General features: G+C 46.3%; 1 protein-coding gene and 1 long non-coding RNA gene across 2 annotated transcripts in view; one reads left to right on the top strand and one right to left on the bottom strand.

The window, feature by feature from the left end:
* Nucleotides 1-333: 333 nt before the first annotated feature.
* Nucleotides 334-17518, top strand: part of APOB (apolipoprotein B) — a 39489-nt gene continuing 22304 nt past the window's right edge. The window contains 19 exon segments of the mRNA XM_032497103.1: nucleotides 334-524; nucleotides 867-905; nucleotides 1904-2019; nucleotides 3103-3248; nucleotides 5939-6092; nucleotides 6766-6921; nucleotides 7362-7486; nucleotides 8181-8266; nucleotides 9300-9519; nucleotides 10255-10411; nucleotides 10413-10483; nucleotides 10744-10861; nucleotides 10971-11117; nucleotides 11833-12044; nucleotides 12306-12543; nucleotides 13127-13303; nucleotides 14689-14880; nucleotides 15975-16142; nucleotides 16567-16778. Of these exon segments, the coding sequence (XP_032352994.1) occupies nucleotides 458-524; nucleotides 867-905; nucleotides 1904-2019; nucleotides 3103-3248; nucleotides 5939-6092; nucleotides 6766-6921; nucleotides 7362-7486; nucleotides 8181-8266; nucleotides 9300-9519; nucleotides 10255-10411; nucleotides 10413-10483; nucleotides 10744-10861; nucleotides 10971-11117; nucleotides 11833-12044; nucleotides 12306-12543; nucleotides 13127-13303; nucleotides 14689-14880; nucleotides 15975-16142; nucleotides 16567-16778 (2801 nt within the window). The 5' untranslated portion in view covers nucleotides 334-457.
* Nucleotides 15185-17518, bottom strand: part of LOC116668909 — a 161182-nt gene continuing 158848 nt past the window's right edge. The window contains exon 3 of the long non-coding RNA XR_004326169.1: nucleotides 15185-16797. This is a non-coding gene — a long non-coding RNA (uncharacterized LOC116668909). The remainder of the gene's footprint in view (nucleotides 16798-17518) is intronic.

Genomic DNA, 17518 nt, shown 5'->3' with positions numbered 1-17518 from the left:
GAAGGTGTCTCCACCAAGACGCTCCCGGTGACTACAAAGTCTGCGCAGGGAGCAGGGGTGGCTCTGGCCCCTCATCTCTGGAGGCACCCCTGGGTCAGCGCAGGCTTCTCGGGGACTGAGACCCCGGGGACAGGCGAGGCCCGGAGTGGCCCTGGCTGAGTCTGAGCTGAGCCCCTCGCCCGTCCCCTCCTGCGGCTCCGAGCCGGGCCTGGTGCGGAAAAGCAAACAGGCCCGGACACCGCCCTTTGGACCTTTTGCAATTCGCCCGGCGCTCTTTCAGCCCCGGTGCCGCGGCCCTGGCCGGGCGGCCTCCCATAAATAGGGCGCGGGCGCTGGCCGCGCATTCCCGGCTCAGGGACTACTGCCTGTGGGAGCGGGTCCCTGCGCAACCAGCGAGCAGCGGGGAGGCCAGGCCCAGCCAGCGAGGGTCCGGGGGGAGCCGCCGCCCAGGTCGGCCATGGGCCCGCCGAGGCCCGCGCTGCCGCTGCTGCTGCTGCTGCTGGCGGCCGCCGGTGCCCGAGCCAGTGAGTGAGGCCGCCCAGCGCGGCCGGGGTGCGGGGCTGGGGGTCGGGGCGAGAATCAGAGCCCAGGGGCGGAAGCCAGGGCAGGGGAGGTGGCCGGGACAGCTTGGGCCCGGGTTAGGGGGAAAGCAGCCAGAGGGGCAGGGGGCAGGGGCACGGGACCAACTGGGTGGCTCCTCCAGCCTCAGGATGGGGTCGGGGGCGGGGGCGGAGCTGGGATTCGGTTCTTCAGAATTTGCTTCCTTCCCAAAAGATCAAAGTCCTATTCAGTGTTCCTCCCTGTCAGACCCTAAGACCCATCTGGAAGAAAGGGAAAACTCAGTTGTCTTTCTCCTTTTCTTACAGGAGATGAAGTGCAGGAAAGTGTCAGGCCCAGCTGTCCAAGTACGTCGTTGCCCAGCCCCCCAACCCATCCCTCTGCACCTCGGGTCACTGAAATGCTGTGATGCTGTGATTGGTGTACACTGTTCTGAGCCCAAGAAGCCAGTTCCTTGAGCTTCTGCCCACCTCTGAGGGGTCTCAGCTCTCTTTTACATGACCTTCCGATCTGTCCCAGAAGCTTGGTGTGGGGGGAAGGGTGGGGAAGGGACTGTCATTCTGTTGGGCCCCGGACATTTTATAGAGACATCGCTGTCCTGTTTGTCAGGGGTTAATCATTAATTTGAAGCACAGGAGGGGAGGAAATGCTGACTTTAACCTTTGTGCAGAAATCCAGACCCCCACCCCTTTGTATTTACCTGACCCGTAGGGGTCAAGGAAGCTGGCCTTGCAGTGGTACCCAGTGTGCTGAGTGGGAGGCCTCTTATGGGGCAGCACTGCCATCTCGTGGGCATCTTGCATCACTGCATCTGGGTTCATGATCCAAATGTTCTTTTTCTCAAATTGTTCAGAAAATTCCTCTCAATCACAGTGGAAACCTCCAGAAATTCCTTCTTGGAGGTTTTTTAAGTGAGCCAGATACCCCTAATAATTAATGTACTTTGCCTCAGGTATTTGGTAGAACCAAAAAAGAGCCACAGAATAATGGTATTTTCAAGCTGAAAAGGCAATGAAAGATCCTTACTTTATGCTGACAACCCTCCATTTTCCAGGGAGTCTGTCTTGTAGACTTTCTGACTCTCATCACTTGACACCCCCTGCCCTGCACCTCAGATATTATATTCAAGGAATGTCAGCTCATTTAAATGTTACCCTCAGCAAAACCATAATGGAGGAGTTAAATCCATAAAGGAAAATTAAGTGTAAGGCAAAGTCAATTAAAAATAATTTGAGTTTAATTACCACTTTTGATTATCTATGCCACTACCCCTCTCTGCCCAGGAATGACTGTCCTCAGGCAAGTTATTTCTGCTCTGTGGCTGACTTAATTCCCCTCGTTGCAGAAGATGCAACACGATTCAAGCACTTCAGGAAATACGTGTACGACTACAAGGCAGAGAGTTCCAGTGGCGTCCCCGGGACTGCTGATTCAAGAAGCTCCACCAAGATCCACTGCAAGGTGTGAGGGGAGATGGAGGGGACCCTGGAACCCAGGGCTTAGCAAACCCAGCTCACACCAGGACTGTTGTAATCTTAAAGTGCTGGGAAAGTCGGCCACTTTGCTGAGAAGTTGTCCACCATTGAAAATTTTACCCACCACACGTATCTTCCCATTCGCTTCAAAGACGTAATTTGCAGCAGGTGACCCAGAACATCCGCATTGCACACCAGTAGATTTAACGTGTTGCAACGTGTCCAGTGGGTGCGCCAAGGGAGGTGGGCACCTCAGGAAAGCATTCTGGAGTGCGGTTTTTATAACCTAAGTCCAACAGTATCTGCTACTAAAAACGAATTGAAAATGAAAAATTTAAACATGTAGTTTATTCTCAAATAAAACTTTGCTTGTTGTTGAGACTGACTATACTCATATCCATGTTCCTGTGGAACAGACCTAAGGGCCTCTACTGGGGTTCATCTGGGAACGAGAACTCTGGCTGGGTCATCTTCTTCCTAGGGCTCCCGAGTCTGTGCCGTCAGATAAGGTAGCCAGGAGCCACATGTGGCTGTTTATATTGAATAAAAGTAAAAATTCCGTTGCTTAGTCACAGAGCCTCAGTTCAAGTGTCCAGTAGCCACCTAGTGGCTCCCGGGTTGGATAATGCAAATGGAGAACGTTTCCATCACTGCAGAAGGTTCTTTATAAACAGTGCTGGATGACGACTAGGGCTTAAAGTCCAGCTGTCTGTGTCCACCTGTCTGTGACGCTCTGGAGGGGCCCTGATAGATACAGTTGGTTTTGGATTTTGGGTTTTTATGGTCCCATTAAGGAAACATATGCTGTTGAAGCCAATGCTAGCCTCCTGGTTTTCTTCCTAACTCTCACTCTTAGGCTGCATTTCTTCCAACCAGCTGTACCTCCTTATGACTAACGTGAGTGCATTTAGAACCAATAAAAAGATATCCTCCTTTACAAAAATGCAGAGGGGAGGACGTCAGAAACTTGGTACCCCGGGCCAGGGAAAAGGGCAGAAAGTCCTGGGCGGTGGGGGGATCTTGTGCTCTGGGTGGAGAGTCTTGATGTGCCATTACCTTCCCTTCTCAGGTCGAGCTGAAGGTCCCTCAATTCTGCAACTTTATCCTGAATACGAGCCAGTGCTCCCTGAAAGAGGTGTATGGCTTCAACCCTGAGGGCAAGGCCTTGCTGAAGAAGGCCAAGAACTCCGAGGAGTTTGCTGCCGCCATGTCCAGGTAAGACGTGGGCCCGAGCACTGAAATTTCTGAGCTCTGGGCGTCACCGCACATGTTGCGTGTGAGTATGTGTGTGTCCGCTGAGGTGTGGATGTGTGTGTTTATGTTAGGCACGTATGTGAGAAGAAGTGTTTGTATTCTCTGTTCACCGTGGATCAGCTGAGCTCTCACAATAATCAAAAAGAGGGAAGCAGTATTCACCCTCCCCTAGTGAGCTTCCCCTAATTCTCATTTAAATGTGCTTCCAAAAGATCTCGTGCTTTAAAAAAAATTCCTTGAGACAAGAAAGCTGAAATGATTTGTTTAAACAAGTGAATACGTGTTTAAAAAATAAAGCAAGACAGTACCTGGTGGTCTTCAGAGAGGGTCCTGGGAGGACTTGTTGCTGTGGCCAAACATGGCAGGCAGTGCAGGGAAGCCAAACACCAGCTTCAAGGAGTCCAGGGAGAGCCACGGCCTGAGCCACTGTCCCGCCAGGGCCGGCATTCTGCCAGCGCACAGTGCCCGGGCCATTCCTGCTGTGTACGGCCGGCATCTCTCTGACTGGCCAGTTTCCATGTCGTACTGGTTTTCAGATTTTTTTGAATTTCACCCCTACCTCATCTCCAGGTCATAGTTTGTAGAAGTATGTGTGGATACAGACAGTCATGGATTTGTGGATTTGGTAGCATCAGAAACTGCCCCCCTGCCTATCTTTCAATTTGTTAAACATTAGACTTAGAAGCCAGAATAGGCCTGGGTGCTTCTGCCTCTCACCAATACGTCCTGTTTTATCCTAGACCCGAGGGGGAGTGCAGTGACAGAAGGGAGTATAGTTCCTTTTTGGTCCTTACCCTCCTCCAAACAAAAGGACTCCTGCTTTTTTTCCCCCAAAAATTATTTATTTAAAATTATTATTTTAATTATCATTTATTTAATTATAGCTGAAGTTGAATTTTTTTTAAGCGTCCATTATCCATTTTTTCCTATGAAATCTATTTTTGCACTTGCTCATTTTTCTATTGGAGTTTTGATCTTTTTATAAGTAGAATTTATTTTCTATTTTATGGAGATTAGGATTCTGCTATATATGTTGGAAATATTTTGTTTTCAGTTTGCTATTTTCTTATTATTGTGTTTGTATTTTTCCATGTTCAATTTTTTAATATTTATATGTAGTTAAATTTTTTTTTCTTTTGTGATTTCCAGGATTTTGGTTTTATTTACTCCAAGATGTTTTCTTCTTGTTGTTTTACTGTATCAGCTTTTTTTGTATATATATATTTTTATTGACGTATAGTCAGTTTACAATATTGTGTTGAGGGACTCCTGCTTTTGAGCTCAAGGCTTTTTCGTAAGCCTGTATCACAGTGTCTGGAACTTTCTGAGACAGTGCAGAGCTGTGGGAAACGTGCCTGGTTTCCTTTTCTTTCTTCTGACTTGACTGGAGCAGGTGCAGCCAGACCCTTTGACACCCTCTAAGGAAGTCCCCAAAGAAAGGTCCCCAAGATCAAAGTTGACCCAAGCTTTAGATGTAGCCTGAGATCATATAAAAGAGTGAATATCGAACAAACGTATGAAAAGCTGAAACTCACTAGGGGTCAGGAAATGCAGATTAATGTAACAACAAGATATTTATCATCTTACACCCGTAAGACTATAGGAATTTAAAACAGCTGTAGCACTGGTTGTTGGCAAGCCGACGAGGAGGAGTGTACCCTCATGCGTTGAGGGTGGGAATGAGTACCACTAGTCAGTATCTATTATAATTAAACGTACTTGTAGCCCTTGACACAGCAGTTTCAAAGTCTGAGTCTGTAGCCCATGAAAAGAAAAGCAGTAATGTCTGATGATATATGCATAAGGATGTTTATTTCAGTGTTGTTTGGGTGGCGAAAAAAAAATTAAAATTAAAAAATCCAGGAAGAGAGAAAGTGAATGCCATCAAATAGGGGAATGTCTCAGTAAATCATATATAACCATAGAATAGAATTTTATACAACTGTTAAAAAAGAATCTGTCAGAGCTCTATCAGCGGACTCAGAAGGATTTTCACGGAGTAGAGTTGAGAAAAGCACGATAAAGAAAAGTGTACAAGTGTTAGCCACTGTATATAAAAATAGATTAAAAGAAAAACGTTTCTGCTGTATAGCACAGGGAACTATGTTCAATATCTTGTAATAACCTTTAATGAAAAAAATAGGAAAATGAATATGTATGTATATGCATCACTGGGACATTGTGCTGTGCACCAGAAATTGACACATTGTAACTAGTGGTACTTCAATTTAAAAAAAAAAAAAGAAAAGTATATAATAAAATACCATTTGGGTAAAACAAGCAATGATGAAACCTTTCTCTGTGGATATTCTCACCCCACACTCTGTGTAGGATTGTCTGAGTGTGGGGACACAAATGGAACGCCCCGGAGGTGGTTCTGCAGGGAGCATGGCCAGAGACTGATGTAGGTAGAAAACAGACAGGGGATGGGTAAGCCAAGCCAAAGAGGGAAAGAAATGAAAGAATACCAAATGCGTACACATGTTTGTGTACCTTTTTGAAAAGGTATGTACACTGTATAGATGCATTTATAAAGAAAAGATGCGAAAAGAAAAGCAAGCAAAAAGGAGGCTGCAAAGCCACGCAGCTGACATCCAACAGGTTCCCAGTGGAGAGAAGACACCCCTGTGACCACACTCTCTCCGGGGCAGGTACGAGCTCAAGCTGGCTGTTCCTGAAGGGAAGCGAGTGGTACTTTACCCAGAGAAGGAAGAGCCTAAACACATCCTGAACATCAAGAGAGGCATCATTTCTGCCCTCCTGCTTCCCCCGGAGACAGAAGAGGCTAAACAAGTGTTATTTCTGGTGAGAAATCTCGAAAGCCAGTAAGAGAGGTCCTGGTAACTCATCTTCGCATATTGTACATGGAGTGCATCACTGACTCCGATGCGTGGCGGGTTACACAGGAGGCCCTGTATTGCTGTGAAGCACCGTGCCCGAGGTGCCAGCTGTGCTCTGGGCCCACTGAGGGACCATCATCCCAATTAGCCTTCTCAGGTTGGGTCTACTTTTCAGCCAGTTTTGGGGGTGTCCTGATCACGCTACTCCTTTGATTTTGTTTTATTACCACAAGGCGTAACACAGTAAATAATTTTGTTTTAAACACAGAAAATAATTCAATCTGTTTGCCAGGCTCTTTTAAGAATTTCAGGTTTTGATCTGAGAGTTAAAATTGACTTCCGTCCTACGAGCATTTTTGAGCCCTTACTGTGTTCTGAGTTGTGTACGGCGCTGTACTTGGAGAACACAGAGCTGCATCCTGCAGAGGCCTCTCCTCGGGGATCGCCAGAACCACCCTTACCTGGTTTTCTCACCCCAGGAACCAGCAATGCCCACACTCTGCCCAAGAGGATGCAACTTTCTCCTAAATCCACGTTGCTCCTGCTTTTTCTCCCAGGTTCCTTTCCCAGCCCCACCCCAAGCTCCGAAAGATGTTTCCCCACGTTGAATGCACCTGTTTTATCTTCTGCTCCCATAGGATACCGTGTATGGAAACTGCTCCAGTGACTTTACCATTAAAACAAGGAAGGGAAATGTGACAACTGAAATATCCATCGAAAGAAACCTGGAGAAGTGTGACAACTTCCAGCCCATTAGCACAGGAGTTAGCCCTCTTGCTTTGATCAGGGGCATGGTAAGTTTCACATCCGCACTGCTACTCACACTAGCTGCAGCCTCCTCATTATTTCAATTCTGGAATGTTAGAGCTAGTAGGAATCTCAGAGAAAACTTCTAGGCAAAGAAAATGCAAGGAGCAGCAGCGTGTGAAGTGTTCGTGCATGGAAGGACAGGCATGTGTAGGATCCCAGGTTATATATACTTTGTGCAGGATTAGGGGTCCATTGGGGTGGAATAAAAAGCGTCAATAGCTTGGCTCAGCTGGGGAATGCCAAGTTGCTGCGTCCCCTTGTCTAAAGCTCAATTACCAAGCTCTCTTCTTTAACTGAGTTTACCCAGTGGTACAGAACTCCCATTCCCCTACCCTCTTCCCTGAAAGTAAATGCCTTTGGCAGGAGTCTCAGGTTCAAGCCCCAGGGACTGATGAACACGCTTGTCCCCTGATCTCATTCATAGACCCGCCCCTTGTCAACCCTGATTGGCAGCAGCCAGTCCTGCCAGTACACCCTGGACCCTGAAAGCAAGCATGTGTCGGAAGCCATCTGCAAGGAGCAACACCTGTTCCTGCCTTTCTCCTACAAGTAGGTCACCTGCTGCACCCCTACTAATGACTCCGGTCATTTATGGGGTCGCTGTGAGCTGAATGCTTCTCAGATGCCTGTTCAAAGCTAGGCTGTGCCTGGGAGGGGATTGTGAAGAGATGCAAAGCAGAGCCCAACCTCGTTTCCCCTTTTCAAGTTAACCGGCAGTTTGGTAGGAAAATATTAGGCGTGCAAAACAATTTGAAACCAACACAAGATATCTGAGACCCAGATTTAAGGGCCGTAGATGAGGAAACACTGAGCATCATGGCAGGCTGCCCTGGTTAGAAAGGCTTCGTGGAAGATTTGAGAATTGGACTAGAGAACGGAGTATCCAAATCCATTTTGAACCTGGTTGGTCAGCTAGTATTTATTGAGTAACTGCCGTATTCTTGGCGCTGTGCTGTGGGAGATACAAAGGAATTTCGAAGCACAGTGTTTGTCCATTCCCTCTGGGCACTCCAGAATGGCGGGGGGTTGTAAAGTACATGTGTCCTGATGGAAGGACAGCCAGCATGACCAGAAGGAGGTGGTGCTGTTCACTGGGGAGCCGAGGACAGCTGGGTTTACCTGTGGTTTGAAAGGTGAGCAGGACTTGGGTAGAAGCGGAGATGGGAGAAGCGCTGGACGTGAGAAGAATGGAGCGCCCCGGGGAGCTGGCCCTCCGGACATGATGTGCCTCCTTTGTTACCAGGAATAAGTATGGGATGATGACACAGGTTTCACAGACTCTGAAACTTGAAGACACACCCAGGATCAATAGCCGCTTCTTTGGTGAAGGTGAGACTTTATGTGCGCATGGTGACTGGGGCAGGGAGGTCTGCCCACGACGTACCCACCATGGCTGAGCTCCTTGCTGGGCCCTGGGAAATGTCGCGGCTCTCGAGGTCAGCCTGTGGGCAATTCTGGTGAGACAGTATATTCGTTTCGTAAGTTCAGATGGCAGCGGGGTAAAGGGAAGGGAGGAGCTCCCCACAGCTCCTGCGTTTTTGTAAGCAGGAAACTGGCCCCCTAAGCCTTCCTCTGGTAGACCTGGCCGCCTCAGACACCCCGTGATAAGGCTGAAGGAACGTTAGAGATCTCCAGACCAGCCCTAGCCCTGCTCTGGCCTTGTGTTTGAATCTTTCTTATGCCTTACCTTATCATTCTCAGCAACCAGTGATGTCATGTGGTAGCATCGTGTGCTTTTATACCCATTCTACAGAGGGGGAAATGACGCAGAGGGGCTTAGTCACGTGTTAAAGGTCACAGGCTTTCGGAGGCAGTGCAAAATGGGCCTCCAGGTCTCATCTAAGCCAGGATTCCTTCTCTTGCGCGACATTTCCATGCTGACTTCATAGGTGAGAGCAGGACGAAGGAGGGGACACAAAAGGGTCTTCCTCTCTCCCACACACTGCCATTAGACCCAACTGGATGAAACGATGGGTGAGCGTCAGTGAGTCTAACCACAGCTGTAGCCACCGCATGAGCAGCAGCACCTCCTCACCAGCTCTTTTAGGCAAAAGGGTCATCTGATACCAGATTCACACAAGCCTGGATTCAATTCCATCTCTGCCCCTTACACCCAGAAAGGTCCCCGGCTGGGCGAGTGTCTCACCTCTGGGTTCCCTTGTCTTTAAATAGAGGAATACTGCCACCCACAGGGAGAGTGCGATGAGTCAGTGAAACACAGAAGTCAGACACCGAGCACAGGATCGTTCTCTTTCCCTCTCCCCTTTGCTGACCCCTCCGCAGCCTCCAGTTTCCGGTAGACCAAGCTGTGGCTGAGATGTGAAGGTAAGCCGGAATCCCTCTGACACGCCCCTCCTTCCAGGTCCCGAGGCGGTGGGTCTTGCCTTTGAGAGCACCAAGTCCACGTCACCTCCAAAGCAGGCCGAGGCCATCCTGCAGACCCTCCAGGAGCTGCAGAAACTGCACGACTCCGAGCAGAACGCCCAGAGAGCCAACCTCTTCTATAAACTGGTGACCGAGCTGAGAGGCCTCAGCAGCGAGGCAGTCACATCCCTCTTGCCAAAGCTCATCGAGGTGTCCAGGTATTTTTTTACCCATCACAGCTCAGTCTCTCACAGGTTATAAATTAATCGTAGACAGCTGAGACCTTGGCCAAAGAATCCCAGGGACCATTGAAATTTCAAACCAGTTAATCAATTAGTCAATCAACTAACATTTGTTGCACAAAGAAATATCAATTAAGATGTCTCGAGTTCCATGGGCAACACACACATACATACATTGCATCCAAGATAGATATGTATTTGTGTATTAAAATAGGAGGGAAATATTTCCCACATTTTGATGGATATCTTCTAGTTCCTAGTTCTATTAGGGGTACCCTGGAAAGTTTGAGGAAAAGAAGTCTGCCTTCTGGAAGCTCATAGGCTAGAGGAAAGAGAATTCAGGCAAACAATACAGTGACTTCTCTTTACTTCCGTGCGCTGGCTCTTAGTGCTGTGAAGGGGAGAGAAGGGTCTCAGGACTGAAGGGGTGTTTGCCTGGCATGTTCTGTGCTCTGACCAAAGGACCACAGTCCTCTGTGGGTGTTGAGTCCAGGGGGTCCTTCTTCAGACTTTCCCCCGTGGTGCTTCTCCAGTGGAAAATGATTGGAGGGAAGGCTTCCTAGTTCTAGGGATCTGAGTGGGGTTTTGGAAGTTGGTTGGATTTGGATAGTGAATAAGGGGGATTCCTGGCAGAGGGAACGCCATGGGCCAAGGATATTTTAGCTGCCTAGAAAGTGATCTTTATAACTTTCTCTGTCCTTTTCTTTTTAGCCCCATCACTTTACAAGCCTTAATTCAGTGCGGACAGCCCCAGTGTTACACTCGCATCCTCCAGTGGCTGAAGACTGAGAAAGCCAATCCTCTTCTGATAGATGTTGTGACCTACCTGGTGGCCCTGATCCCACAGCCCTCGGCCGAGAGGCTGCGGGCAGATCTTTAACATGGCGAAGGAGCAGCACAGCCGGGCCACGTTCTATGCTCTGAGTCACGTGATCAACAAGTGAGTTTTATACTGCTTCTCCTCGTGGGAGCTGAGGAAGACCCCACATCTCTGTATTAAGTTTGTACCCTCCCTCCACTTGAAATTTCTGGTGCTTCCTCTTTTGTTTTTCAACTGGTCATTTTGAGAATAGTACAATTGAAATGAGAAATCAGCAAACATAAATGTGTATTTTAAGATAAACTTTTGTTCTTCTGTTTATTGCTTGTATTCTGTATTCTGTTATTACTGTAAACCCAGCTATTATTATTATTCTGTAGCTATCGTAAGACAGACCCTGCGGGGACACAGGACCTGCTGGACATTGCTGATTACCTGCTGGAACAGATTCGTGATGACTGCACTGGGAACGAAGATCACACCTACTTAATTCTGAGGGTATTTTCAGTGTTTTGTGTAATATGCATCATTTCAGAAGCACTTTTCCTGTCCACCCTTCACTTCTCCTTCTGCATCCTAATTCCCTCTTGTTTTATTTCCAATGCAGGTCATTGGAAATATTGGCAGAACTATGGAGCAGCTAACCCCGAAACTCACACCCTCCATCCTGAAATGTATCGAAAGTAGACAGCCATCACTGCTGATTCAGAAGGCTGCCATCCAGGCCCTGCGGAAAATGGAACTTAGAGACGAGGTGAAGTCCACAGACGAGGGCTGGAAGGGAAAAGTTTATTTAGATTGACAAAGATTTGGAATGAGATTCTAAATCTCATCATTGCTCTGACTTTAGTCTTCTGCTTTTTAATTGCAAATTTTAATTGCAAATTTCAACACACCTATTGACTTCCTAGCAGTATGTGGACTTGAGAGAAATATTTGACTACAGCAGGCAGAATGAGATCTTCACTACATGTGTCCTCCTGCCAGACTGACCATCACTCCCATCTTGGCAAAATATGCCTAATTTTCCTAATGCCCCTAACCTAGGATGGTCAAACTGGCACCACCAGTTTAAGTGGCAAAGACTCCAGAGCTTTGGAGACAACCTTATTTATTTATTAGCTCCAAGTTCTCACTATCCCACCCCAGCTTTACGCTCATATTGAAATAATTTATGTTAAAACAACTTTATTTTCAGTTAGTGGTAGATCTCTAGGAAGTGGTAACTTGGCCATAATGGGTGTATTTTAATGCAATTGAATTCAGCATGCATTAGATGGGTGTCTTCTGAGAACCCTTCCTTGAGCTCTTTGCTCTGGGGGAACACTGACAAGAAGGTTCAGTGCCAACATTTGAAGAATTATTATAGAGAAATTCAGCCTGCACATGGTAAGACCAGGCATGTTTGCTGGGCACGTTCTGTGTTCTGACGAGAGGACATTGATAACAGTCCTCTCTTTTGGCTCCAGGTCCGGGAAGTCCTTCTTCAGACTTTCCTCAGCAACACCTCTCCCGGGGACAAGCGACTGGCTGCCTACCTCATGCTCATGAGGGGCCCTTCCCTGTCGGATATTAACAAAATCACCGAACTTCTCCCCTTGGAACAGAATGAGCAAGTGAAGAACTTTGTGGCTTCCCACATCGCCAACATCTTAACCTCAGATGAGCTGTCTATCCAAGAGTAAGTAAGAGCAATTTTCCTCCATCTGCTCCAAAAGACTGAAATTCCAAACCTCGATTCTGATTTCACCACTGCCTGCCCTTTATAGAGTGTTTTTCTTCTGGAACAGCATCTGTGTGAAAGTGCAGCAGATCTGAGCCAAACTCTCAGGGCAAGTGAAACCCACATGGTTTGGTAGTGATTGGAAATCCATATTTACTTGCGGTAAGAGAGTAACACGATGTGGTGTCGGCTCAAAATATCCCCCTTCTTTTCATCTAGTTTGAAGAAGTTAGTGGAAGAAGCTCTGAAAAAATCTCAACTTCCAACTGTCATGGACTTCAGAAAATTTTCCCGGAACTATCACCTTTCCAAATCTATTTCTCTCCCATCACTTGACCCGTTCTCAGCCAAAATTGAAGGGAATCTTATATTTGATCCAAATGATTACCTTCCTAAAGAAAGTATGCTGAAAGCGACCCTCACAGTCTTTGGATTTGCTCCAGCGGACCTGTTCGAGGTATGTGTGAGACTGAAGCAGAGTCCTGACGTTTTCCAGCACATTCTGTTCTCCCCCATAAGCAGAACGTCAGGTCAAGGGAGCCGTGAGGCAGCCACCAGAGGAACAAGAGTCATCAGGCAGTTGTACATCACTTTGAGGCCTTCTCTCTCCCTCCTCCCTCACCTTCCTGCCTCCCTGATGGGGGTCATCTGAAGCATGACTCCTTAGAACGGACGGAAATGCAGGTGACTCAGAGAAGCCCTTAGACCCAAAATCCAAGGAAGCACATGGGCTGCACAGTCAGACCGAACTGGTTCAAACCCCAGATCCACTCCCAACTCTGAATCTCTGGTTTAACTATTTATCTTCTCTGAACCTTAGCTGCTTCTTCTAGGGAAAAAAAAGGCACATAATAAGTTCTGCCATTCAAGATGCTGGTGAGATTTAAATAAGACAACTCCTGCGGAGTGCTAAGCTCAGCTCCTGCCCTGTAGTATTCACTGAATACTTGTTGAATGAAATGAACGTAAAGAGGGGAATGGGAGGCTGACAGACCACAGAGAAACCTGATGGCATTTTCTTGGTTGACTTTCTCTCTCAGATTGGTTTGGAAGGAAAAGGCTTTGAGCCAACATTGGAAGCTCTTTTTGGAAAGCAAGGATTTTTCCCAGACAGTGTCAGCAAGGCTTTGTACTGGGTTGATGGTCAAGTTCCTGATCGTGTCTCCAAGGTCTTGGTGGACCACTTTGGCTACAGCAAAGATGATAGACGTGAGCAGGTATGTTGTTGGTTTTTTTTTAAGTTTCCTCTCAAGGAAAGCTTTGGGTGTCAATGCAGAAACATTTTTACCTAAGCCTGGAAGTCATCAAGGAATGATCTAACTGACAAATATGGCTGTTGTCAATCAGTCTAGTGGGAAGAAGAGCCAGAATCCTCTGCAGCCGTGGGCCTCCTGGAGATTGAATTCATGTTGAATTCAGTCGCATCAGAGTGTGAACTCTGGGGCATAGGTTTGAACCTTGCGCTCTCCAAGCTCTGCATACCTATGCAAGTTGCTTGATGTTATGTCTCTCTGTTTCAGCATCCCCAGAATGCTAATGATAATCCATACCCTTCACAAGGATGTTTAAAGACTAAATGAAAAAATGTAAAATGCTAACCAGAGTGCCTGACTCCAGGTACTGATTATTCAATAAGCAGATACTATCATACTTTTTAAATTCATGCTTTCATTGTTATTAACTACTTTCTTTGGCTCTTACCCTCATCTGTGCCCTAGCTTATGGGAGCACAATCCTCTTTGGTGCCAGCATAAGCCTCCACTGAAGGAGTAGAAAATAGATTGTATAACCTGAAACTTCTTATTCCTTAACTTTCTGCTACCCAAAGCATGGTCTAGTCATTGGCATCATATCACCAGAGCTTGTTAGAAATGCAGGTTCTCAGGCCCCTCTGGGCTCTACTGAATCAGAATCTGCATTTTCATGAGATCCCCAGGTGACTGGGATGCACATTTCAGTTTGAGAAGCAGGATATAATTTGCTCCTAGATGCTCACAAATGGTCCTACCTCCATCTCCTGTTTACTTACCTCCACTCGAGGCTGAGGGTCTTCGATCTGTTTTGGGTCTGTGATCACTCTTTTCTTTCTCAATGCCTAAGAGTCAGCCTGTGGAATTCTTATCTCTAAGAATAACTTATGTAGAGGAGAACTTATCTAAATCAGGTATTTTCAAGCTTTTGGCTAATGTATATGGTAGCTAAGCTTTCCCGAGAAACCCCAAGTGTTCTTCCCTAGTCAAAGGAAAGAGGGAAGAAGCAGGGGAGGGGGGAGAGGCAGAGGATATTCTAATCTTGGGGGGCCATAGGGATCCTGGGATCCTGGAGAGCAGAGATTACACTGACTATGCCTACATCATTCAAGTTAAGAACAGTGTGGAAGCACCACTGTCCCTGACAAGACCTGTTTCTTCATCTCAGTTTGGAGGAGCTATCTTTTGATGACAGGTGGGAGCCTGACCTCAGTATCTGCCTTGCGTCCCCATTTCCTTGAGTGTTTGTGTCTAGGCCCATCACAGCTGCAGCAGATGGAACCCACATCAGCAATCTAAAGTTGTTTGTCAGTGCTAACAGCTCACTAGACATTTTGTTGTTAAAATCCCAGGACATGGTCAACGGAATTATGCTCAATGTGGACAAGCTGATCAAAGACTTGAAATCCAAAGAACTCCCAGAAGCCAGAGCCTACCTCCACATCTTGGGAGAGGAGCTTGGCTTTGTCAAGCTGCATGACCTCCAGCTCCTGGGGAGGCTGCTGCTGAATGGTGTCCATACTCTGCAGGGGATCCCCCAGTTGGTAAGTGGGCCAGGCCCCATCAAAGGGTGATAAGATTAGCCTGTGCTCTTTTGGGATCTCCCAGACTCCCTTATGGTCCCAGCCACGCCAACCAGAGAAAGTACTTGTTCTTCCTTCAAAGAGGCAAGTTTCCCTTGAATTTCAGGGAAGAAAATTCTTGGATTGCAAGGAATCCATAACATTTAGAAATGGAGCTAGTCATCATGTTAGATGTATTTTTTTTAATTGAAGTATATAGTCAGTTATAATGTGTCAATTTCTGGTATACAGCACAATGTCCCAGTCACGCATATACATAAATATATTTGTTTTCATAGTCTTTTTTTATTAAAGGTTATTACAAGATAGTGAATATAGTTCCCTGTGATTGGATAGATGTATCTTTTAAGAGGATTTATTTGTTCATCTGGAAAACAATGTTAAGTGTATCTCCCTCTACCTAAGCCACAGGTTTCTTTTAATATTGAAATGATGTAATGATTAAGAAAGAATGTGTGTGGCAAACTAAAATCTGCTATCTAAATATGAACTATAGTTTTTATAGTTATTCATTTATTAAGAAGGGAGAAAATAACCAAATATACTCCCTAAGGTGCAGTGAATAATAATGTGGCTTTAATAAAACAGATCTCAATTTACTTTCCAGATGTGTTATAAAAAAACAAAAAGCAATGCATACTGATATGTACATCATTTAAATTAAGCTCATCAGTTTTAAAAAAATTGGTTTTTACCATAATATATTGTGCTGCAAATAAACCTTCATTTACATTTAGACTCCAGAAAACTAGAATTAAGCCATGCCATACAATGATACTTAAAGTTCATAAATCTCAGAGGCCCAGAAATATTCTGAAGTGCTTTCTGAATCACCAGTTGAAAATGACATGATATCTACCCACAGCAATTTTTTGTTTCCCAATTTGTTGAAAGTTATAGTTATTCATCTATTAAACTATTTGGCTAATTAAAATATGCTGGTCCCTTCCTTTCTGGATAAAGAAGAATAACTGTTGTCTGATGTGTGGGAGGTTGCATTTCACGAAGCACCCTTTGGTGAGGCTTACTTTTACTCTCCCCTGTCGGATCTACAGATTAGAGAGACCATAAGGAAAGGCTCAAAGAATGACTTATTTCTTCACTACATCTTCATGGACAATGCCTTTGAACTCCCCACTGGCCTTGGATTACAACTGCAAGTGTCCTCCTCCGGAGTCATCACTCCTGGAATGAAGGCTGGAGTGAAACTGGAAGTAGCCAATGTAAGACTCTGCTCACCTTTTGAGTCCTTCAGGGCAGGTGTTCGTGCAATCTAAAAATATGTTTCCAATTCAAGACGAAGTGCATCATCATTGTAATCACCTCATTAACTTTTACGGAAAACCTTAGGGTTCCCCTAGGGCGCCCCACCTCACTCACTCCACTTGGGCGTGGCAGTCGAGAGGTTTCTGTTATCTTTTTATCTTGCTGTGCTTTAAGTTGACTTGGCCACTTCCCAGTCCTGGGTGCACATTCTGGCCCTGGAGGATTGAGAACTTGGCTTTTGTCCTACAAACAAATCTCCATTATGTTTCCCCTGGTGTGAGTGATCCAGGGATGTTTGCCCAGGGGTGGGAAGGGTGGTTGATCTGACCGCAGGGGACAGGTTATTTAACAAAGACGAGTAGGCCGTTTTTTGACTTACAGATGCAGGCAGAACTGGTGACAAAGCCTTCTGTGACTGTGGAGTTGGTGACAAATATGGGTGTCATCATTCCGGACTTTGCCAGGAGCGGGGTCCAAATGAACACCAACTTCTTCCATGAGACAGGCCTGGAGGCGCGGCTGGCCATGAAGGCCAGGCAGCTGAGGTTCATCATTCCTTCTCCTAAGAGGCCAGTCAAGCTCTTCAGTGGCAGGTAATTCTTTCAGTCAGATCTGAATCAACAGTTTGAAAGAGAGAATTAATTAGTTTATTGGGGGGGGGGGTGTTTTTGTTTCTTCGGTTTTTATTGCCGGTCAGGGGGGACTAGGTTTATTTACTTATTTATTTTAATGGAAGTATTGGGGATCGAACCCAGGACCTCATGCATGCTAAGCATGTGTTCTACCACTGAGCTATACCCTCCCCACCGAAAGAGAGAAGTAAGACTACAGGACTTGGCCAGGCCAGACAGCCGACTGAGATGATTCAGGCCCCAGTGGATGGGGGGGCAGGGGTATGGGGGCAAAGGCGGGGAATGGAGAGAGGGAGAAGGCACTGGATTACCTATTTTTAACCTGGCCTAGATCCACTACATAAGGGTCCGCAATTTTTCACATTTTACTAAGGTGAGACTTAAGATCTCCTGCTTAGGTAGTTGCTATTAGGTTGTGTGTTTTTTGTTGTTTTTGAGAATGAAAAAAAAACACTAGCTGTAGAGAAGTCATCCTTGGGAAATGAACATTGTTCCCAGGAAGATACCAAAGGATGTACCAATCTGTGGCGGCTAGTTCGGTGGGAAAGCATGGAAGTCCCCACCCCCTGATCATGACAGGCAGGTTCACATGGAGAGCTCCATTCTCAAACATCCATTCACCTTAGTTTCCATATTTTGGACACATTAGCTTGTTGGTTCACATGTAATAAAAATAGTGCTTAATTGCCTAATATAGAAGC

This window comes from Camelus ferus, chromosome 15 (assembly GCF_009834535.1).
Source record: "Camelus ferus isolate YT-003-E chromosome 15, BCGSAC_Cfer_1.0, whole genome shotgun sequence".
Lineage (NCBI taxonomy): Eukaryota > Metazoa > Chordata > Mammalia > Artiodactyla > Camelidae > Camelus > Camelus ferus.
The sequence above is the reverse complement of the archived record's forward strand: the minus strand, read 5'-3'. Positions and strand labels throughout refer to the sequence as shown.